General features: G+C 46.2%; 2 protein-coding genes across 7 annotated transcripts in view; one reads left to right on the top strand and one right to left on the bottom strand.

Annotated features, from left to right (window-relative positions):
* Positions 1-12,539: 12,539 nt before the first annotated feature.
* On the bottom strand, positions 12,540-17,635 carry LOC116099794 (tubulin alpha-3 chain). The gene is made up of 5 exons (XM_031383883.1): positions 17,511-17,635; positions 15,249-15,471; positions 14,817-14,965; positions 13,795-14,475; positions 12,540-12,930 (listed from the first exon to the last, which is right to left on the bottom strand). The coding sequence occupies exons 1-5, from the start codon at positions 17,511-17,513 to the stop codon at positions 12,634-12,636; spliced, it is 1,353 nt and encodes a 450-aa protein (XP_031239743.1). The 5' UTR covers positions 17,514-17,635; the 3' UTR covers positions 12,540-12,633.
* A 202-nt stretch (positions 17,636-17,837) lies between these two features.
* The window catches only part of Lmntd1 (lamin tail domain containing 1), a 229,170-nt gene continuing 228,765 nt past the window's right edge, over positions 17,838-18,242 (top strand). For 5 of the 6 annotated variants that reach the window (XM_031383873.1, XM_031383875.1, XM_031383878.1 and 2 more), the window contains exon 1: positions 17,838-18,050. In XM_031383873.1, coding sequence (XP_031239733.1) covers positions 17,881-18,050 — 170 coding nt within the window. In that variant the 5' untranslated portion in view covers positions 17,838-17,880. The remainder of the gene's footprint in view (positions 18,051-18,242) is intronic. The other variant, XM_031383880.1, reaches the window with a different exon arrangement.

The following is an 18,242-nucleotide window of genomic DNA, read 5'->3' as shown; positions in this document are numbered from 1 at the left end:
TTGCTCACACTCCCACCTTGCTCATACTCCCACCTTGCTCACACTACCACCTTGCTCACACTCCCCCTTGCTTACACTTGTGCCTTGCTCAAACTCCTGCCTTGCTCACACTCTTGCCTTGCTCATACTCCCATCTTGCTCACACTCCCACCTTACTTACACTTCTGTCTTGCTCACACTCCCATCTTGCTCACACTCCCACCTTACTTACACTTCTGTCTTGCTCACACTCCCACCTTGCTCACACTCCCACATTGCTCACATTCCTGCCTTGTTTACACTCCCTCCTTGCTCACACCCACCTTGCTCACACTCCCCCTCGCTCACATTCCCACCTTGCTCATACTCCTGCCTTGCTCACACTCTTGCCTTGTTCACACTCCTGCCTTGTTCACACTCCCTCCTTGCTCACACCCATCTTGCTCACACTCCCCCTTGCTCACACTCTCCCTTGCTCACACTCCCGCCTTGCTCACACTCCCACCTTGCTCACACTCCTGCCTTGCTCACATTCTTGCCTTGTTCACACTCCCTCCTTGCTCACACCCATCTTGCTCACACTCCCGCCTTGCTTTCCTTAATGGTGGATGCTGAGCTATGATGGGTGAGCTGAAATAGACCTGTCCTCCCCGAGTTGCTTTTGATCAGTGTTTTATCATAGCAAGAGATCAAACTAAAAAGGAGTCCCTTGGAAAAGGGTAAGCTCTGCTGAGTAAACCCAACTGTCAGCTTCCTATGTGCATGAACTCCATAGGTGATCAGTTCAGTTCATGTCCCTGAGTCAAAATGGTTCAGCTGCTCATCAGAGCAGGCATTGTGTAGAAACCTGTGTTTTTGTGCCCCCACCGTGCAAAGGAAAGAATATTTCTAGATAGTTAGTTCATTTGTAAAATGTACTTTTTTTAAAAAAAAAAAAGTGGGATATGGATCCGGGTAGGTAGCCTGAAAAATTCTCTGTGAGACTTCTGTATAAAACGAGTTTCTAGGACAGGTGTGAGGGCTCATGTCTTAATTCCAGCAGTCAGGAGGGAGGCAGAGGTGGGTGAGTCTCTGTGATCTGAGGTCTGGCCTGCAGAGAGAGTTCCAGGCCAGGCATGGTTACAGGGTGAGAGGTGTGCTCTCTGTTTTATAAAGAGTTTGCAGAGTCAGAACTGTGAGGTTACTGGTGATGTCGTAGCACCCTTTCTCAGGGACCCTGAGATTCTGAAGCCTGCATCGAAGACAGGCCTGTCTTAGACTGGATGCTCTTGAGTTTTTTTGTCTCCTATGGATCCAAACTGTGGCTGTCCATTTTAAATTGGATCAGAATAAGAAATAGATTCATCTCTCTGACAGAGAGCAACATGCTGCCTTTCTGTGATGTGACACGTTACCTGTGGGCTCTTGGGTTTCGGTCTGACACAGAACTAAATTTTCGAGAAACTAGTTATGGATCAAAGAGTCAATGTGCTCACCTGGTTCTCATCACTTTAAGGCTAATCTTACCAGAGGGCTTTGTTCCTCAGAAGTCTCCAAAAGCCGCCCTGGACTCCTCCTGGGGTAGCAGGAGGCACGGTGTGGTGCATAGACTCCTCCTGGGGTAGCAGGAGGCACGGTGTGGTGCATGGACTCCTTCCTCCTGGGGTAGCAGGAGGCACGGTGTGGTGCATGGACTCCTCCTGGGGTAGCAGGAGGCACGGTGTGGTGCATGGACTCCTCCTGGGGTAGCAGGAGGCACAGTGTGGTTCAGGGTCTCAGCTGGGAGATTTTGTGATAAAGCAAGACTTTTTCTTCCTCCTTTCATTTTTCTCCCCTAGACAAACCCTTTAATTCTTCCCTTGGTAATGTTTTTTATTCTCTGATATATGTTCACAACTTAAACCAAGCAGAATTGCTGAGCCAGCAAAGTGTAGACACCTCAGTTTGAGTTCATTAAGGGGAGAGAGGAGGAACAAAGATAGAGGGGCACTCAGGGCTGCAATTCCCTTAAAACATGGAATGCTTAAAGTGCTGACAAAATGATGGGATTTATGGCCTTTCCTCATAGGAGAGTGGTGTATGTGTGTGTGTGTGTATGTGTATGTGCGCACGTGTGTGTGTATGTGTATGTGTGTGTGTATGTATGTGTATATGTGTATATGTATATGTGTATATGTGTGTATGTGTATGTATATGTATCTGTGTATGTATGTGTATATGTGTATATGTGTGTGTATGTGTATGTATATGTATGTGTGTGTATGTATGTGTATATGTGTGTGTATGTGTGTGTGTGTATGTGTGTGTGCCATCTCTAGCCACTCAGTGTGTGACTGTGGCAGTCTCCGTGTGTGGGACAGATGACTGTCACTCACAGGAGAGCCACTCAGTGTGTGACTGTGGCAGTCTCTGTGTGTGGGACAGATGACTGTCACTCACAGGAGAGCCACTCAGTGATTAAGAGCACTCACTACCCTTCCAGAGAACTTAAGTTTGGTTTCCAACAACTCACATTCACCTGTAATGGCAGCTCCAGAAGATCTGATACCCTCTTCTGGAAACTGTGGGCACTGCTTTTACATGTATGCACACATACACACACACACACACAGACACACACAGACACACACACATGCATATACACACACAATTAAAATAAAAATAAATCTCTAAAATGTGGTAGAAAGAGCATATATAGCAGAGTAAATCTCTCACACACACACACTGTGTATAAATATCATATAGATACATACAAACAAACACACACACATATATAATACACACACACACACATATATATATATGGATTAGTGAAAACATCTCAGACTATCAGATGATCATTATCTGTGATACTCTCAAGCTGGGTCTGTAGGGAACACCCTAGGTGTGAATCACCCTAGGTGTGAATCTATAGGATCACCCTAGGTGTGAATCTATAGGATCACCCTAGGTGTGAATCTATAGGAACACCCTAGGTGTGAATCTATAGGATCACCCTAGGTGTGAATCTATAGGAACACTCTAGGTGTGAATCTACAGGATCACCCCAACAACTACAATGAGGTTCCCATGGCCTGCTTTGGGTTTTGTCCTAACCATAATGAGGCTAGCTGATTGTGTTGATATTTTTGGTTTATAACAGAGAGTGGAAATCTGGACTCCTTCCCACGGCCCCTACTGGATCCTGCTGCCTTTCAGTTCCTAGGGAATACTCAGGCGTTTCGATGATGGAGCAATTATTACAGCTTTAATTTTCTTTGCGGTGTTTTTAGTCACTTGTCCTCTCCATGAAGCTGTCTTGGGGACAGGAGTTTACTCTTAATTACAGCCAGGGAAGTGGAAGTAGCAAGCATGTACTGCTGCTGTTATTCACAGTACATTGCCAGCTCAGCCTCACGAGACACAGATGTATGCTATAATGTTTGTTGGGTATCAGATAAGGAAATGGAGATTTAAACAATCTTAACAGGCTAGGCATGGTAGTGCACTTAGAAGCAGAGGCAGGAGGATCTCTGTGAGTTTGAGGCCAGTCAGGTCTACATAGTGAGACCCTGTTTCAAAAACAAAGTGAAACACACAAACTAGAAACCAAAACTACACAGAGCCGAGGTATAACCCAGCAGGAAAGTACTTGACTAGCATGTGAGAAGGTCCAAGTTAGATCCTTAGCATTACAAAAATGAACTAAATAATGAAAAACATAGACAATACTTTGTAAGGAAAATCCAATTTCTGAGGTACAATTATATCAGACAATCTGTTGTAATTACTAAAAGAATGAACTTGTTAACAAATGAATTTGCTATAAAATGTTGAAAAAGAAGGGGCCAGCAAGATGGCTCAGCTGGTAAAGGTGCTTGCTGCCAAGTCTGATGCCAGAATTCCATCCCTGAGACCCACAAGGTGAAAGAGAACTTACTCCTACAAGTTGCTTTCTGACCTACACATGCACACACACACACACACACACACACACACACACACACACACACACACATGCATATTTAATCACCTTTTTGAAGTCTGGACAAATCTTTTTTTTTTTAAAGATTTATTTTTATTTATTTTATGTGTATGAGTACACTGTAGCTGTACAGATGGCTATAAGCCATCATGTGTGTGGCTGCTGGGAATTGAACTCAGGACCTCTGCCGGCCCTGCTCACCCCAGCCCTGCTTGCTCCGGCATAATTCACTGTAGTTGTCTTCAGACACACCAGAAAAGGGCGTCAGATCTCATTAAGGGTGGTTGTGAGCCATCATGTGGTTGCTGGGATCCGAACTCAAGACCTTCAGAAGAGCACTCAGTGCTCTTACCCGCTGAGCCGTCTCGCCAGCCCAAAATCTTTTTTTTTTTTTTTTTTTTTTAACAACTCCTGAAAGCAGGAAGGAAATGTGAAATGACTTGAAAGCTCCCAGTGTGCTTCACTCTTCGGTGCCACTCTTCGGTGCCACAAGCAGGCTGGGATGGAGTTTGTGGCTCCTTCAGTTTGGCATCCCATGTTTTCTTTTATAAGAAGGCTGAGCTCATGTCTAAGACAGGCTCCCTGGTTTGTTCCTGCCCTCTTCTTCAGTGGCACATGGAAGCCACCCTAGGCAGGGAATGATGCCAAGGGGACAGGGCACCAGATGTGGCGAAGCTCAGGTCTACAGCAAGACTCTCCACCCAAACTCTACCTTTGCCCTCACAACACATCAGTCTTTGGCATTATGAAAACACAAAACAATCACTGGCATTCTAATAATGTGGTGTTTGGAAAGTGTCCAGATGCAAACGTCTATGTTTTTTTAACTACTGAGCTATAAACAGTTAGAGAGATAAGATCTAATTAATATCATAAAGCAACCATCTGACTTGAAATGGGTGTTATGATTGACCTGAAGGTTTGCAGACGGAATTCCTTACTCTATCCTGGGAGCCTCCGGGGGTACTCAGAGCATGCTGCTGTTTCTAATTACTTCAGGGGCTCCAGCAACCTTTTTCCACCCTCAAACCACTCAGCATGCCTCTCCTTATCACACTCAATATTAGAGACCCAGGATCACCAGGCAGCTAACCCAACACAGGGGTACAGTGTATATGCTCAATCACAAAATACCCAGTTAGTCAAGAGTCACAGGGTATGGCCACTTCTATTTTATTAAACAAAGGAATAGAAGTTGCAGTTCTGTGTGTGGAGAGACTTCAACAGTTAAGAGAAGAGCCCTTGCTGCTCTAGCAGAGGGACCAGAACTCAGTTCCCAGGATCCATGTTGGATGGCTCACAACTGCCTGTAACTCCAGGTGGAGGGGACCCCATGAACTCTTCTGGCCTCTGTAAACACATGTATGATGTGAACGAACACATACACACACGCGCGCGCGCACACACACACACACACACACACACACACACACACACAGCCCGTGTAGGACTCATGGGAAGAACAGAGACTGTACAATTTAGCCTGGTTCTGTGAGTGAACACACCATTACTGTTGCCCGTGAGGAATGCAAAAGCAGGTTGAGAAGGGAGAAATTCCTCTAGAGCAGTGGTTCTCAGCCTTCCTAATGCAGAGGTTCCTTGTGTTATGGTGAACCCCAAAACCATAAAATTATTTTCATTGCTACTTCAGAACTGCAATTTGCTACTTTTAATACAAATAATTGTAATGTACTAAATATCTGTGTTTTCTGATAGTCTTAAGTGACCCCTGTGAAAAGGCTATTCAACCCCAAAGGGGCTGCTACCCAGAGACTGAGAACCAGTGCTATATAGTAGGAACTGCCAGCATCCCTCTGGGCCTCTCATTAACTGTACCTGACAAGAGTTAGCTGGTACAGTGAAATTGTTATTAACCGAAACCTCCTTCACATTTTGCCACTTGGCATTTCCCTCCTTCTCCGCCTGTTGTGGTGATGGTCCAGTCTGATATCTGATAAGCGTCAGGTTAGATGCTTGAAGACTTTTCTCTGAGCGTTATAGTTTACAGAAATGGTGTTCATATGGTTGGCAGAAAAGGCAGCTCTGCTCTTTACATCAAAGGACTCACCCAAGGTTCCCTGCTGATAGGAGCTGCTTGTAGAAGGAATGGGAGAGAAGTACTGATAGGAGCTGCTTGTAGAAGGAATGGGAGAGAAGTGTATTGTTCTGCGAAGTGGTTCTCAACCTGTGGGTCATGACTCATGACCCTTTCACAGGGGTTGCATACCAGAATTCCTGCATATTAGATCTTTCCATTACAAATCATGACAGCAGCAAAACTAAAGTTATGAAGTAGCAATGAAAACACTTTTATGGTTGGAGGTCACCATCACACAAGGAACTGTATTAAAGGGTCACAGCATTAGGAAGGTTGAGAACCACGGCTCTAGGGAGTTTGTGTACAGTGTGATGTCAGTCAGGATGAATGGCTCCCATGGATAGCAGGGGTGGGGACAGCCTGTGCCTGCCTCCCCCATGCCTCCCCCACAGTGCACTTTTCCTGTCAACAGCTGAACAGAAGCAGACTTTAGTCTACTGTGCTGTGGCACCTTCAAAAATGCCTATGAAACACACACTGTGTTTCCATTCATGAAGAAACTCAGCAGCTCTGTGATCCAGAGGAGTGGAGTTTAGGAAGATAACACGATGCTTTCAGGAGTAATTTTTTAAAAGGCAGCAAGCGAGACTCAAATACCCGGGGGAAGCCAGCTGCTATTCAATTGGGAAAAGCATAGCCTATGTGTCTCTGCTTACAGGATTTCTGCCGGGACAAAGCTGCTACTCTACCCTCCCCAGGTGGAAAGTATATTTAGAAATATCCAGCAAAACCCTCCTGGGTTTACAGATTACCTGTTTCCAAGGATAACATCTGAGCAAAGTTGTCAGTAGTCATGGTTACCCCCATCACTCACACAGTAATGGGAAGATGTGTGTGGAATGGTCATCCATGCTCGGGGCAGGGTGCTCACCAACTAGCCAGGAAATGAGGCTTCAGAGGTCTGGAATGTGTGAGACAGCTTACTGCTGAGCAAGTGCCATCATGCCCTGAGTACCCTTGACAATCTTTCCTAAGGTCTTTGTAGGATGTGTCCTGCTCCTGACCACAGCTAAAAGAAATTGGGGTTAGCTGGCCTGTCACCCTGGCTTCTAAGAAGGACCACTGTTTTTAGAGACAGGAGACTTCTCATGAAAATAGATGCCCTTAAACAGTTAAATCAGGGTATTGGTTTCCAATACAATTCTCCCATAACTTGAAGTAAATAATTCTGAAACAGGTTTAAATGAAAACCTCTGAAGGTTTCATATACACACTGTTCTTGTTCCCTAAACAATTGCTTAGTTTCTATTTGCGAATCTAAATATTTGAGAAAGTGGAAATGCATCATCCGGGGCTGGTTCCCAGGACACCTCACTAGAAAGATGTTATGACTTTCCCTAAGGGCCATCTTGACTGTTGAGTGGCTTTTCCTAGGAAACCTGTTTCTGTGCCCCTCCATGCTACCCCAGGCAGTGGCATACCAGAGGAGCACTCTGTCTGTCTTGCTTGGTAAGCGAGTTGTTTCGGGTTATTTACAGGAGCATGAGAGAGGGCTCACTCACAGGACCATCTGAGGCAATAGGAGCATCACAGTCTGGTGACTGGTCCTCTACTGTATCAAAGAAAATGTCCGCATCCCTTATCCTCCTTTAGTTCTTAGATCACATAGTTGTAGTTGTTCTTTGGGAATTTCCTACAATGAGTTGACCTTTGACCTTATTTGTCCCTCCCCTAACTCCTCTCAGATTCATTTCTATTTCTACACCCCTTTATGTTCTGCCCCCATCAAGTCCGATTTATGCTGCCTCTGTATTCGTGGATGTGTGACCTTCCACTGTAGGGTGGTCAGCTTACAAGTTGTAATATCCTTAAAGGAGGCTGGCTTCCCCTCTCACTATTGCTTGCTGATAGCTCCCTTGACCCTTTCCATGAAGGGATTTGGCCTGGCTTGAGCATGCACAGGACTGACGCATTCTGTCCTAACTGCTTCCCATGGGCAGCTGTCCTGTTACATCCAGGTGACACTGTTCCCTTGATAGTTATTCAGTTCCCTCCCCTGGATCTCATTGTCTCGCCACCCCCTTTCTGCAATCATCCCTGAGCCTTCGGGGAAGCAGGGCAGTGTAGATGTTCCATTTCAGGCTAAGCATTCTAGTCTCTTAATCTTTGCACCTAGGTTCATTATGGGTCTCTGTTAATCACCATCTACAGCAAACAGAAGTCTCTCAGATGAGGGCTGAGGGATGCATTAATCTATGGGTATGTGGTAAGTCATTAGGAGCCAGTTTATATACTATGTCCATATTGTAGAATAATAGTGGCAGGTCCTCTCCTAGTGCCTATGACCTGTCTAGCACAACAATGGTGCCAGGAATGGGTTTCATCATATGCAGCAGGACTTAAATCCAACGAGAAAGTGGTTTGGTCACTTCCGTGTTCATGTCACTATTACACCAAAGGGCATGTCTTACCAGGCCACTCATTACTGTAGCTTGCACGGTTCACCGCTAAGTACCACTATTATTTTCCTCTGGGAGCATGCATAGTTCCTTCCAACACTATGAAAACTACCAGGAGGGATGAAACTTCCAGGCCAGTACCAGGTTAATAACTTCGTGTTCTGTTACCCAAATATGTAATATCTTTAGCAATAAAGCATCACTGCCAAATTCTGGAGGGTAGGCAATTGTGTAACTAGTAACACTTGGGGGCCCATAGGGCCTTACTGGTCAACATTTTTATTCTTATTTCTGTATTATTCCTTTAAGCATTTCCAAATATATTCAATAATTTTGGATAGGGTCTCTAATCCAGGGTGGCCTCAAGCTTCCTATGAAGCCAAGGACAACTTGGACTGAATATCCCTGTTTCTACCGCCTGAGTTCTGGGATTGTAGGTTTGCAGGGCTACATTTGGTTTATGTAGTGGTGGGGACCATATCCAGGGCCTCATGTGTGCTAGAGAAACACTCTACCAACCAAATTATATCTTACCTTTTCCAAATATTCTGGGTTGACTGAGCCACCTTGTGTGCTGGGAATTGAATCTGGGTCCTCTGTAAGAGCAGGAAGTGCTCTTAACCTCTGAGCTGCCTCTCCTCCCCTAAGACATCCTTTTAAAAAGATTATTTTATGTGCATAAGTGTTTTGTCTGTGTGTGTCTTTGCAACATGTGCATGCATGAAGTGGGTGCTGGATCCCCTGGGATTGGAGTAACAGAAGGTCATGCATGAGCTGCCACGTGGGTGCCGAGAATTGAACCCTGGCTCTCTACAAGAGTAAGTGCTCTTAACTGCTGGGGCAACTCTCCAGCTCCCTAAAATGTATTTGTAATGGAGATTGGCCTAATTAAGATTGTTATCTAAATTAAGGATGATTGCAACAATAATTACATTCTGAAGTCACATTTGATTTGCCTCTGAATTTCTGGATTTGTGCTTTTGTTGATGCTAAAATCACTGTCTTGTGGAGAGGAATAAGAACTTGTATTGATTTAAAACCTGATGAAAAAAGGCAACAGAGTAAAGAGTTCTGAAGGACCCCCCCTCAGCAAAGGGGACTTAAGACGACCTCTTGCAGCAGCATCAGGGAAGGTTAGCTTTTCCTGTCTGTGGACAGAGGTCTCATTCTCTATTTAAAAACGTTTACAGATTTATTTTTAATCATAGGTAGGCATGTGTGTCTGTGGGAGGTGGGTGCCCAAGAAGGCTAGGTGTGGTTGGAGCCCCAGGTGGCTGGCTGGTAAGCCATTTCATGGAATGACACAGTTGGGTTAGCTCAAGCCATGCTCAGTCTGGGAACCTCTTCTACAGCACTGCGTGGTAATAGTTTGAATTTCTGCAAGTTCACTATTACATGTGCCCTCAGTTTCTAGTTTTATTCAAACAAAACAAAAAACCCTCACTCATTAGCACACAGGCAGATTACATTATCCTAATGCCCCATAAAGTGGCTCCTGAACATTAGCACCATTAATTATTCCTGCTAATTACCTCTATTCTACTGTGTAGACACATCATTCTTGTTAAGAAAGTCAGGCTCCTGGAAAGTAACATTTTTCTAGATCATGAATACTTATTGGGATTCATCTTCAAGTACATCTCCTTAGCTACAAAGATCTCAACACCTCCCTGTAAGAAGAGATTGCCATCTGGGGTATTAACAGGGAAAAGGAGCTGCTCTTGGGGTCTCAAAGGGACTCAACACTGAGCCCCTGGTTACTACAGGCCAGGAGCTCTTCCTGTCCATGCGGTTCCACAGGTGTGGGCATTTCTCATGCTTTTACCTGAGACTTCCTTCAGGACTGGTCTCTGCATTGGTCTGTTTGGTTGCTTTTTTGTTTGTTCCCCCCATCCATCCTCACCTCCATGCATGCAGTATGGGTATACTCGACTTACCTCATTCTAGAAGAATTATCAGCCACTGAACTCTCTCAATCTGGCTCTCATGATGGCCCATTTCTGTTCTGATAGCTTTTTAGATTTCCCAAGACAGAGGCTGTTTTATATCATACTTATAATCATTATTTTAAATCTTTTATGATTTTTATAAATCATTATTTTCATTTGTTTTTGAACTCCATTGTCTTAAGATTTTTCTCCACAACTATTCTCAAGAATTTCATGATGCAGAATAGAATAGCATTTATTTATTTATGGAGAAAACTGGACACAGCCTGCATCACAACACATTGGGGCAGAAGACTCCTTTTTTTGGAATGACATGGCTAGGGGTAATCCTGTGGTCTCCACTCAGCAGGCATGGTTCCATGGGATGAAGGGCCCTGGGTGAGGGTGCTGTGGGCAGGAATAAAGGGAGTGGATGCTGACTGGGTGTCCACTCAGTCCATCTGGCCCTTAGAGAGCTCCCTGCTGAGTGCAGAGAGCAAATGTCCATTCGTTCTGGGTAATACATTCAAAGTGTTTCTGCTTACCAGGATACGCCCGAGTGTGAGTAGAGAGGTGGGCACAGCTGGGCCTTCGCTGAGCAGCAAAGTCGGATGTGGGAAAGAGCATTGTGTGTGTGTGTGTGTCCGTAAGTGACCACATGCCCATGTGCAATTATTAGAGTGAGGGCTGAGGACCTGGAAGGAGGTGGGCAAGCCTCACTTATCCATGATGAGGAAAGGTGAGCCACAAAGCTGGGGTTTATTACAAGTGTCGTCGTGTTTACATGGAAGGGTAGTTCAGTAACCCAGCACTTGGAAGTAGCAAGATCTTGAGTTTAAGGCCAGCCTGGGCTATGAAACAAAACAAAACCAACCAACCAAACAAACAAAAAACCCAAAAGCCCAGATGGCTCTTTCGGTAAAACACTTATTGATAATCCCAATGACCTCAGTTTGACCACTGGGACCCACATGGCAGGAGAGAACCAAGTCCTGTAAGTTGACCTCTGATCTCCACACAGGTGCTATCCTAATAGGACATGGCCCCAGCTAAAAAATAAGAATTATTTTAAAAGACACAAAAGCCCAGGTTTAGACTGACTGGTAGGGCACATTTCTGGCTTAGAAATATTAGCTAGCTGGTGGGAAGGTAGAGATCTGGGAAAGTAACAAGCCCAGGAAATCAGTAGGAGCTCCCTACAGAAGCCAACAGACAGTAAGAGGTGAGGAAAAGGAAAAGCTGGGGACTTGACCCCCAATTCTGCCTACTCCTGTCTCCTAGGGCCCCACACATTTTGGAGCTGTGGCTGCTCCCAGCAGGTTAGAATTCATATCCAGGCCACATTCATGCCCATTCCTGGCCAATGTATAAACAATGGCCATGATACTTACTGCATCATAGGTGGCAAGCATATCTAGTATGCCAGGAGGCGGCCAGGGACCACTCCTCTTCCTTTTGAGTTTAGATGTTTTCATGTTCTGTCTCAGCTGGCAGCCTATCACTGTGGCAGTCTGCTTTGGGCAGATCACCCATTTCTCTTCTCCCTCTTACTGGGTCCCAAACTCACTCAGATCTGGGCCACTTTGTGCCTGAAGCCAGTCTTACATAGCTCTGACTTGAAGAACTGGGTGCTGAATACAGTCTTCCCATCAAAGGCTTTCTTTTGTGGTTTGTGTTGAGATATGGTCTTGGGCAGCCTTGACTTAAAGAGAGCCAACCAAGAAAACTCTTGGCTCTTGCATAAAAGAACCTACCGATACAAGTTCTCAACACTTAATTCCATACCAGGCATTGGGGCTGGCTAGATCACCTCAGTACAACCTGGGGTTATGGGATGGTAGGTGGCTCTGGGATACCCCAAGAGCGGTGCATCAAGAAGAAAGCTAGTGATGTCAGTGGAAAGGAAGTGTCAGATACTGCACTATAGCAGGCCCAGGACACACACCACAGGCCCAGAGGGACGGCTCCCCAGCAGCCCAAGACAGGGAAGGAAGCCATTTCTGTGCCGGTCAAGCGATCCTTTACAAATAACGCTCCTTATCCTAGCATGCTTAGTTAAACTTAAAACGGAACCAACAGACATGCTTGTCACGTCTTAGGAAAAAGGTATGTTTTCCTCAGAGAAACTGACTTGGAAAAGGCAGGCATCTGGAAAGGAATTTTGTAGAGAGTACAGCACACACGGAAGAAAATGCCTCCATCTAGAAACTTTAATAAGTAAACATATCCTTTAGTGTCAATGGAGGGGAAGATGTAAATGGATGGCTGCCAGCCAGACCCATGCGCTCAGTATTCCTCCCCTTCTTCTGCCTCTGCTTCCACGGAATCCACGCCCACCTCTTCATAATCTTTCTCCAGTGCTGCCAGGTCCTCCCGGGCCTCTGAGAACTCCCCTTCCTCCATGCCTTCTCCCACGTACCAATGCACAAAGGCCCGCTTGGCGTACATGAGGTCAAATTTGTGGTCCAGGCGGGCCCAGGCCTCTGCGATGGCAGTGGTGTTGCTCAGCATGCACACGGCTCGCTGTACCTTGGCCAGGTCTCCCCCAGGGACCACAGTGGGAGGCTGGTAGTTAATACCCACCTGCCAGAGAGGGAGAAAACTGAAGTTTAGATGGACCTCAGAAATGGTGGTAAACTGGGAACTGTGGACTCTGCTTAAACTTAAATACTTTGGTAAATGAATATCACCTTCACAAAGCAACATATTCAAAGACTGCAAAGTGCTTACTTGAACCACTAATGGCCAAACTGGAAACAGAACATCCTGAAACACCCACGTGGCGGTAGACTCCAGGAGAACATGGTGGAGCTAAAGGATGAACTTTTCCTAATGATGGTATCATATGCATGTGCCACCATGAATGCCAAGATAAAGCTTCATTTTTAAACTACTACTACTGGTAGTATTACTACTAGTAGTAGAACAAGTAAATGGTTGTAAAAGAATGTGATAAACTACATTGATATTGACTAAAATAGTAATAATAAAAGTAAACAACCCAAAAAAATAACACCTCAGAACTAAGAGATTAATAGTGTCTACTTGGTGTTGGTATAGTCTACTTTTAGGGACATACAGCCCCTAACTTGTACAACCCATAGGCTGGCTCTTCACTGTTGAAGGAGAGGTTCCACTGGGAGGAAACTTGAGCAACGTACAGCTAGTAGCTGAAAAAGACACTTTCCTCCCTTGCAAGTCCTCACCCTCTCAGTGTCTCACTGACTGAGAAAAATTCATCTGTCTACTTAAGGTTTGATAATTGATGGTTTGAAGAAATAGTACCCGGTATTATTTGGAAAAGCATAAAGTCACTTAGCAACTTAATTACTATACATGGTTTCTTTGGATCCTGACATGGAAAGGGTCATGGAGTTGCCCAAGACTGTGGCCCTGAGGCAGTCTGTTGCTTACTGCAGATGTAACTGTCCCAGCACCCAGTCCTACCTTAAAACCAGTTGGGCACCAATCCACAAACTGGATGGTGCGCTTGGTCTTGATGGTGGCAATAGCCGCGTTGACATCTTTGGGAACCACATCCCCCCTGTACAGCATGCAGCAGGCCATGTATTTGCCATGGCGAGGGTCACACTTGACCATCTGATTGGCTGGCTCGAAGCAAGCATTGGTGATCTCTGCCACTGACAGCTGCTCATGGTATGCCTTCTCAGCTGAGATGACTGGGGCATAGGTTGCCAGTGGGAAGTGGATGCGAGGGTATGGCACCAGGTTGGTCTGGAATTCTGTTAAGTCCACATTCAGGGCTCCATCAAACCTCAGGGAGGCTGTGATGGATGACACGATCTGCCCAATCAGACGATTGAGGTTGGTGTATGTGGGGCGTTCAATATCCAGGTTGCGCCGGCAGATGTCATAGATGGCTTCGTTATCCACCATGAAAGCGCAGTCGGAATGCTCCAGTGTCGTGTGTGTGGTCAGGATGGAGTTGTACGGCTCCACAACAGCTGTGGAGACCTGGGGGGCTGGGTATATGGCAAATTCCAGCTTGGACTTCTTGCCATAGTCCACTGAAAGCCGCTCCATAAGCAGGGATGCGAACCCAGATCCTGTGCCACCTCCAAAGCTGTGGAAGATGAGGAAGCCCTGCAGGCCCGTGCACAGATCCGCCTGCAGTAAAACCAGAGTACACAAGTCAGTGCCTACAGAGCCACGCTCCGACTCCCACCCTGCACTCAGTGCCTACAGAGCCACGCTCCGACTCCCACCCTGCACTCAGTGCCTACAGAGCCACGCTCCGACTTCCACCCTGCATTCAGGACTTCTATTTCTACAAATGGAGGCAAATTCAGACTGTCTACCACACATGCGCACTGTGTCTGAACACAGTGAAGACCTGCAGAGGCTAGGAAGATATTCTGGTAATCTCATGATAGATTCTTGATTCTAACAGGCCCTGTGACCCCCTTGACTAGGACAACCATCATATGAAGCCTCTTCTACAATCTTACCAGTTTTCGGATCCGGTCCAGGACCAGGTCAACAATCTCCTTGCCAATGGTATAATGACCTCTGGCATAATTGTTGGCTGCATCTTCCTTCCCAGTGATCAGCTGCTCTGGGTGGAAAAGCTGCCGGTAGGTTCCAGTGCGCACTTCATCTAGAGAGGGGCGGGGGAACCATACCCACTGTGAGTCTTTCAGGCAAGGGCACATTATGCACATGTCAACAGTTTCTCCTAGGCTACATCTGCATACACGTATATCACTAAGAGTACACATATCATACAGCACAAACAACTCTTAGTTTTCTTACCCAACAGAGTCACAGCACTACATGCTATATGTATATGCACAACCTGTCTGCTCTGCACAGACCTCAGTGGGGTTCCTGAGATAGCCCACTTTCCCAGGAAAGCCTCCACCCAGGGCCCAGGCACCTACCGACCACAGTGGGCTCCAGGTCCACAAACACTGCTCTGGGCACATGCTTGCCGGCTCCAGTCTCACTGAAGAAAGTGTTGAATGAGTCATCCCCACCACCAATGGTTTTGTCGCTTGGCATTTGACCATCAGGCTGAATACCATGTTCAAGGCAATACAGTTCCCAGCAGGCATTGCCAATCTGGACACCTGCCTGCCCCACGTGGATAGAGATACACTCACGCTGGAAACCAGAACAGAAACATGAAACTGCATGACACACATATACAATTTTGTGTAGTACCTCAGCGTCTATTTTCAAACTTTACTTCCAGAATGCTCAGTTGATCCTCTGTTAAAACTGACTGCCACCAGGTATGGTTGTGTAGGATTATGGAATCCCAGGACTCAGAGGGAAGGATTAGGTAGATTCAAGTCCAACCCTATCTCAACACACAGACATACACGGGGGTGCGGGAGGGGGGAGAAGGAGGGAGAGAAGGAGAGCACAAGAGAGCAGCTTGCTCTGCTCTGAACTCACTAGTGACAATCCTCTTGCCTCAGCCTCTCAAGTTCTAGAATTACAGATGTAAGTCATCATACCAGGCTAACTATAATCTTAAATAGGAGCATACATGTTTGCCTCTTTTCAAAATTATTAAAGTTTAAGACTTGGACACCATGCAATGTCAACAACTAGCTCATCAAGGACAGTCACATTAATTCTCTGAAAAAAAAATCTAGGTGGTTTTAATAGTGGCCTGTCTAAAGGATAAGATATACTCTAGTAAGTAAAGACAGAATAGGTCCCAGATCACCCAGTCCTAGCCTGGGTAGTTACTGTGTCTTCCATCTGCCCATTTAGAAAACCTCGCTTTCTATTTTCTTGCCAGCTTTCTTTCTCTTTTTTGTTCTAAGACAAGGTCTCACTATGTTGCTCTGGCTGACTTGAACTCACAAAGATACTTTGCCTCAGTTCCTGCAGACTTCCACTGATGACAGACTACACAGCCTATAAGTCAAATAAACCCTCCCCTCCTGAAAGTTGCTTTGGTGTTTTATCATAGCAACAGAAAACAAACTAGATTATGTTGCCAAATCCCATGCACACTAAGGATTTCATCATAAGAACAAAAGGATGGGATTAAAGTGCCTTCTCAATAATTTTTTTTAATGAAAAAAATAATGCTCAAGCCAGGTGTGGTGATACAAGACAGTAGTAACTAGCTCAATTAGGAGACAAATTTGAGGTCACCATGGATTATGAGTCTCTATCACAAAAAAACAAACACATTCTGGCTGTTTAGACCTAGATCTTATCTGGTACTTGTTAGCCTGTGTTCCTTTTAAGTGAATTTAGATATTTGAAAAGGTTCCCTGCCTAGGGCAGGAGAGATGGTCTGTTTGTTAAGCTCTCCTCTTACAGGGTCTGCCCATGACTGCAGCCTCTAGACATTCACTGTCCTCTTCTGGCTTCTCTTGGAAACGGCACTCATGAACATATACTTCTCACAGACACACCTACACATTTTAAAACAAACCAAAAACTTAAGAAAGGTTATCAGTTTTACCTTTTTCCCCTTAAGGTCCTGTAGCCTGTGCTGGCCTCAAATTCACTACCTCAGATTAGTGTTGGCCATCCAAGTTTCCTACCTCTGCATGCAGTGTTTGGGATTGTGGCATGCCACACCATAGCTCTGACCTACCTTCTAATGGGCACAAATGATTCTACTTATAAACCACTTATGACAAACATCACAGGATCCTGACAGAGAAGGTGGAGGGCAGGTCTATCAGAGTTCAAGGGGATCTTCCCCTACATAGTAAGCTAGGGACCAGCATTTGGTGAGCATTAGGCCAGAAAGCTTGGTAGCTTCTGGAATCTTCTGGAACCCATGCCATTGATGGTTTTCTCAGTCAAGGACACTGGTATCAGAAAACACAAAAGTTCCCTCTCCAAAAACCCATCTCTACACTCTATTCTTGAGACTGGAATTGGACAAGGCTAGGGCTGGAACTCTTGCACCTCTTTTCGTCAGCCGCTGCAGGGCTGGGACTCCAGGCAGGTTCTGCACCCGGAGGTGCATCTCGCTCTTGAGAGCTTGGGCCATGAGGAGACGCCACGCTCTGAGACACAACACCCGGACCTGGCCAGGGACCTGGGAAAGGAGCGGCGGGCTTCCCAGCCGCTTTTGCTCGCTCACCCTCACAAGGCGCAAGTCCCTGAGCAGATGGCGCTCTCCCTCCCGTGGGGCCCACCACCCTGGCCTGGGATGCTCTCACCATGCTGAACTAGCAGAGCACCTCAGCCGATCCTCAGCGTTGCTCCTCAACTGCCTCTCGTGCGCCCAACGGTCCAGGCCGGATGCTCCAGGTATTTAACGCTCTCTCCCCGGGTGCTCATTGGTCCAGAGAGTCTCGGGGGCAGGTTTAGGCTCCACATCTCTTTTACGATTGGATGCAGCTCAGTTTGAAGCACTGACCCTTTCTGATTGGATGTAGGTTTGGCGGGAAGGCCCTGGAGTGGCTGGAGGGGAGAGCTCATCCCTGACATCCGGCTTTGCGCAGGACAAGTGGGGTGCTCAGGTTTCGCTGGTCTGCGCATGCGTGACCTGGGCAGGGCTTTGCGGCTGTGCACCCCTGCCATCCTGCCATGTCTCACCTCGTCTCGTCTCACCTGGTACAGAAAAGCTCTCTGGCCAGGCCTAAGAGAAAGGCAGATGGCCCTTCTTCCAAAGACACGAATTTCTGGGCACCTGTTATGCACATCGTGGGAAGCGAGCACTCGTTTGAGAGTCTGTATGAACAGTCATCTGGGTTTGGGTATGTAGCTCTGGCTGCCCCGGGGATGGTGTAAGGTGAACTCTGTCTTAGTTTGCCCCAGTGTTGGGACTTTAGGCATGCACTGTGCGTGGTGGGGATCAGTATTCAGTGGACATACCTTCCTTCCTCAGGATATCCGACTGCACGTAATTGAATTGAAGGCTATAGCATGTTGTGACTTCTATTTTTTTT

Source organism: Mastomys coucha, unplaced genomic scaffold (assembly GCF_008632895.1).
Source record: "Mastomys coucha isolate ucsf_1 unplaced genomic scaffold, UCSF_Mcou_1 pScaffold20, whole genome shotgun sequence".
Lineage (NCBI taxonomy): Eukaryota > Metazoa > Chordata > Mammalia > Rodentia > Muridae > Mastomys > Mastomys coucha.
The sequence above is the reverse complement of the archived record's forward strand: the minus strand, read 5'-3'. Positions and strand labels throughout refer to the sequence as shown.

Bases quoted from the DNA above. Each gene is read 5' to 3' on its own strand.
- LOC116099794 (XM_031383883.1), bottom strand. The intron at 14,966-15,248 runs GTAGGTGCCTGG...GCCCCTCTCTAG, and splicing joins CCTGGAGCCCACTGTGGTCG to ATGAAGTGCGCACTGGAACC. The intron at 12,931-13,794 runs GTAGGACTGGGT...CCTCTCTGGCAG, and splicing joins GGTGCCCAACTGGTTTTAAG to GTGGGTATTAACTACCAGCC.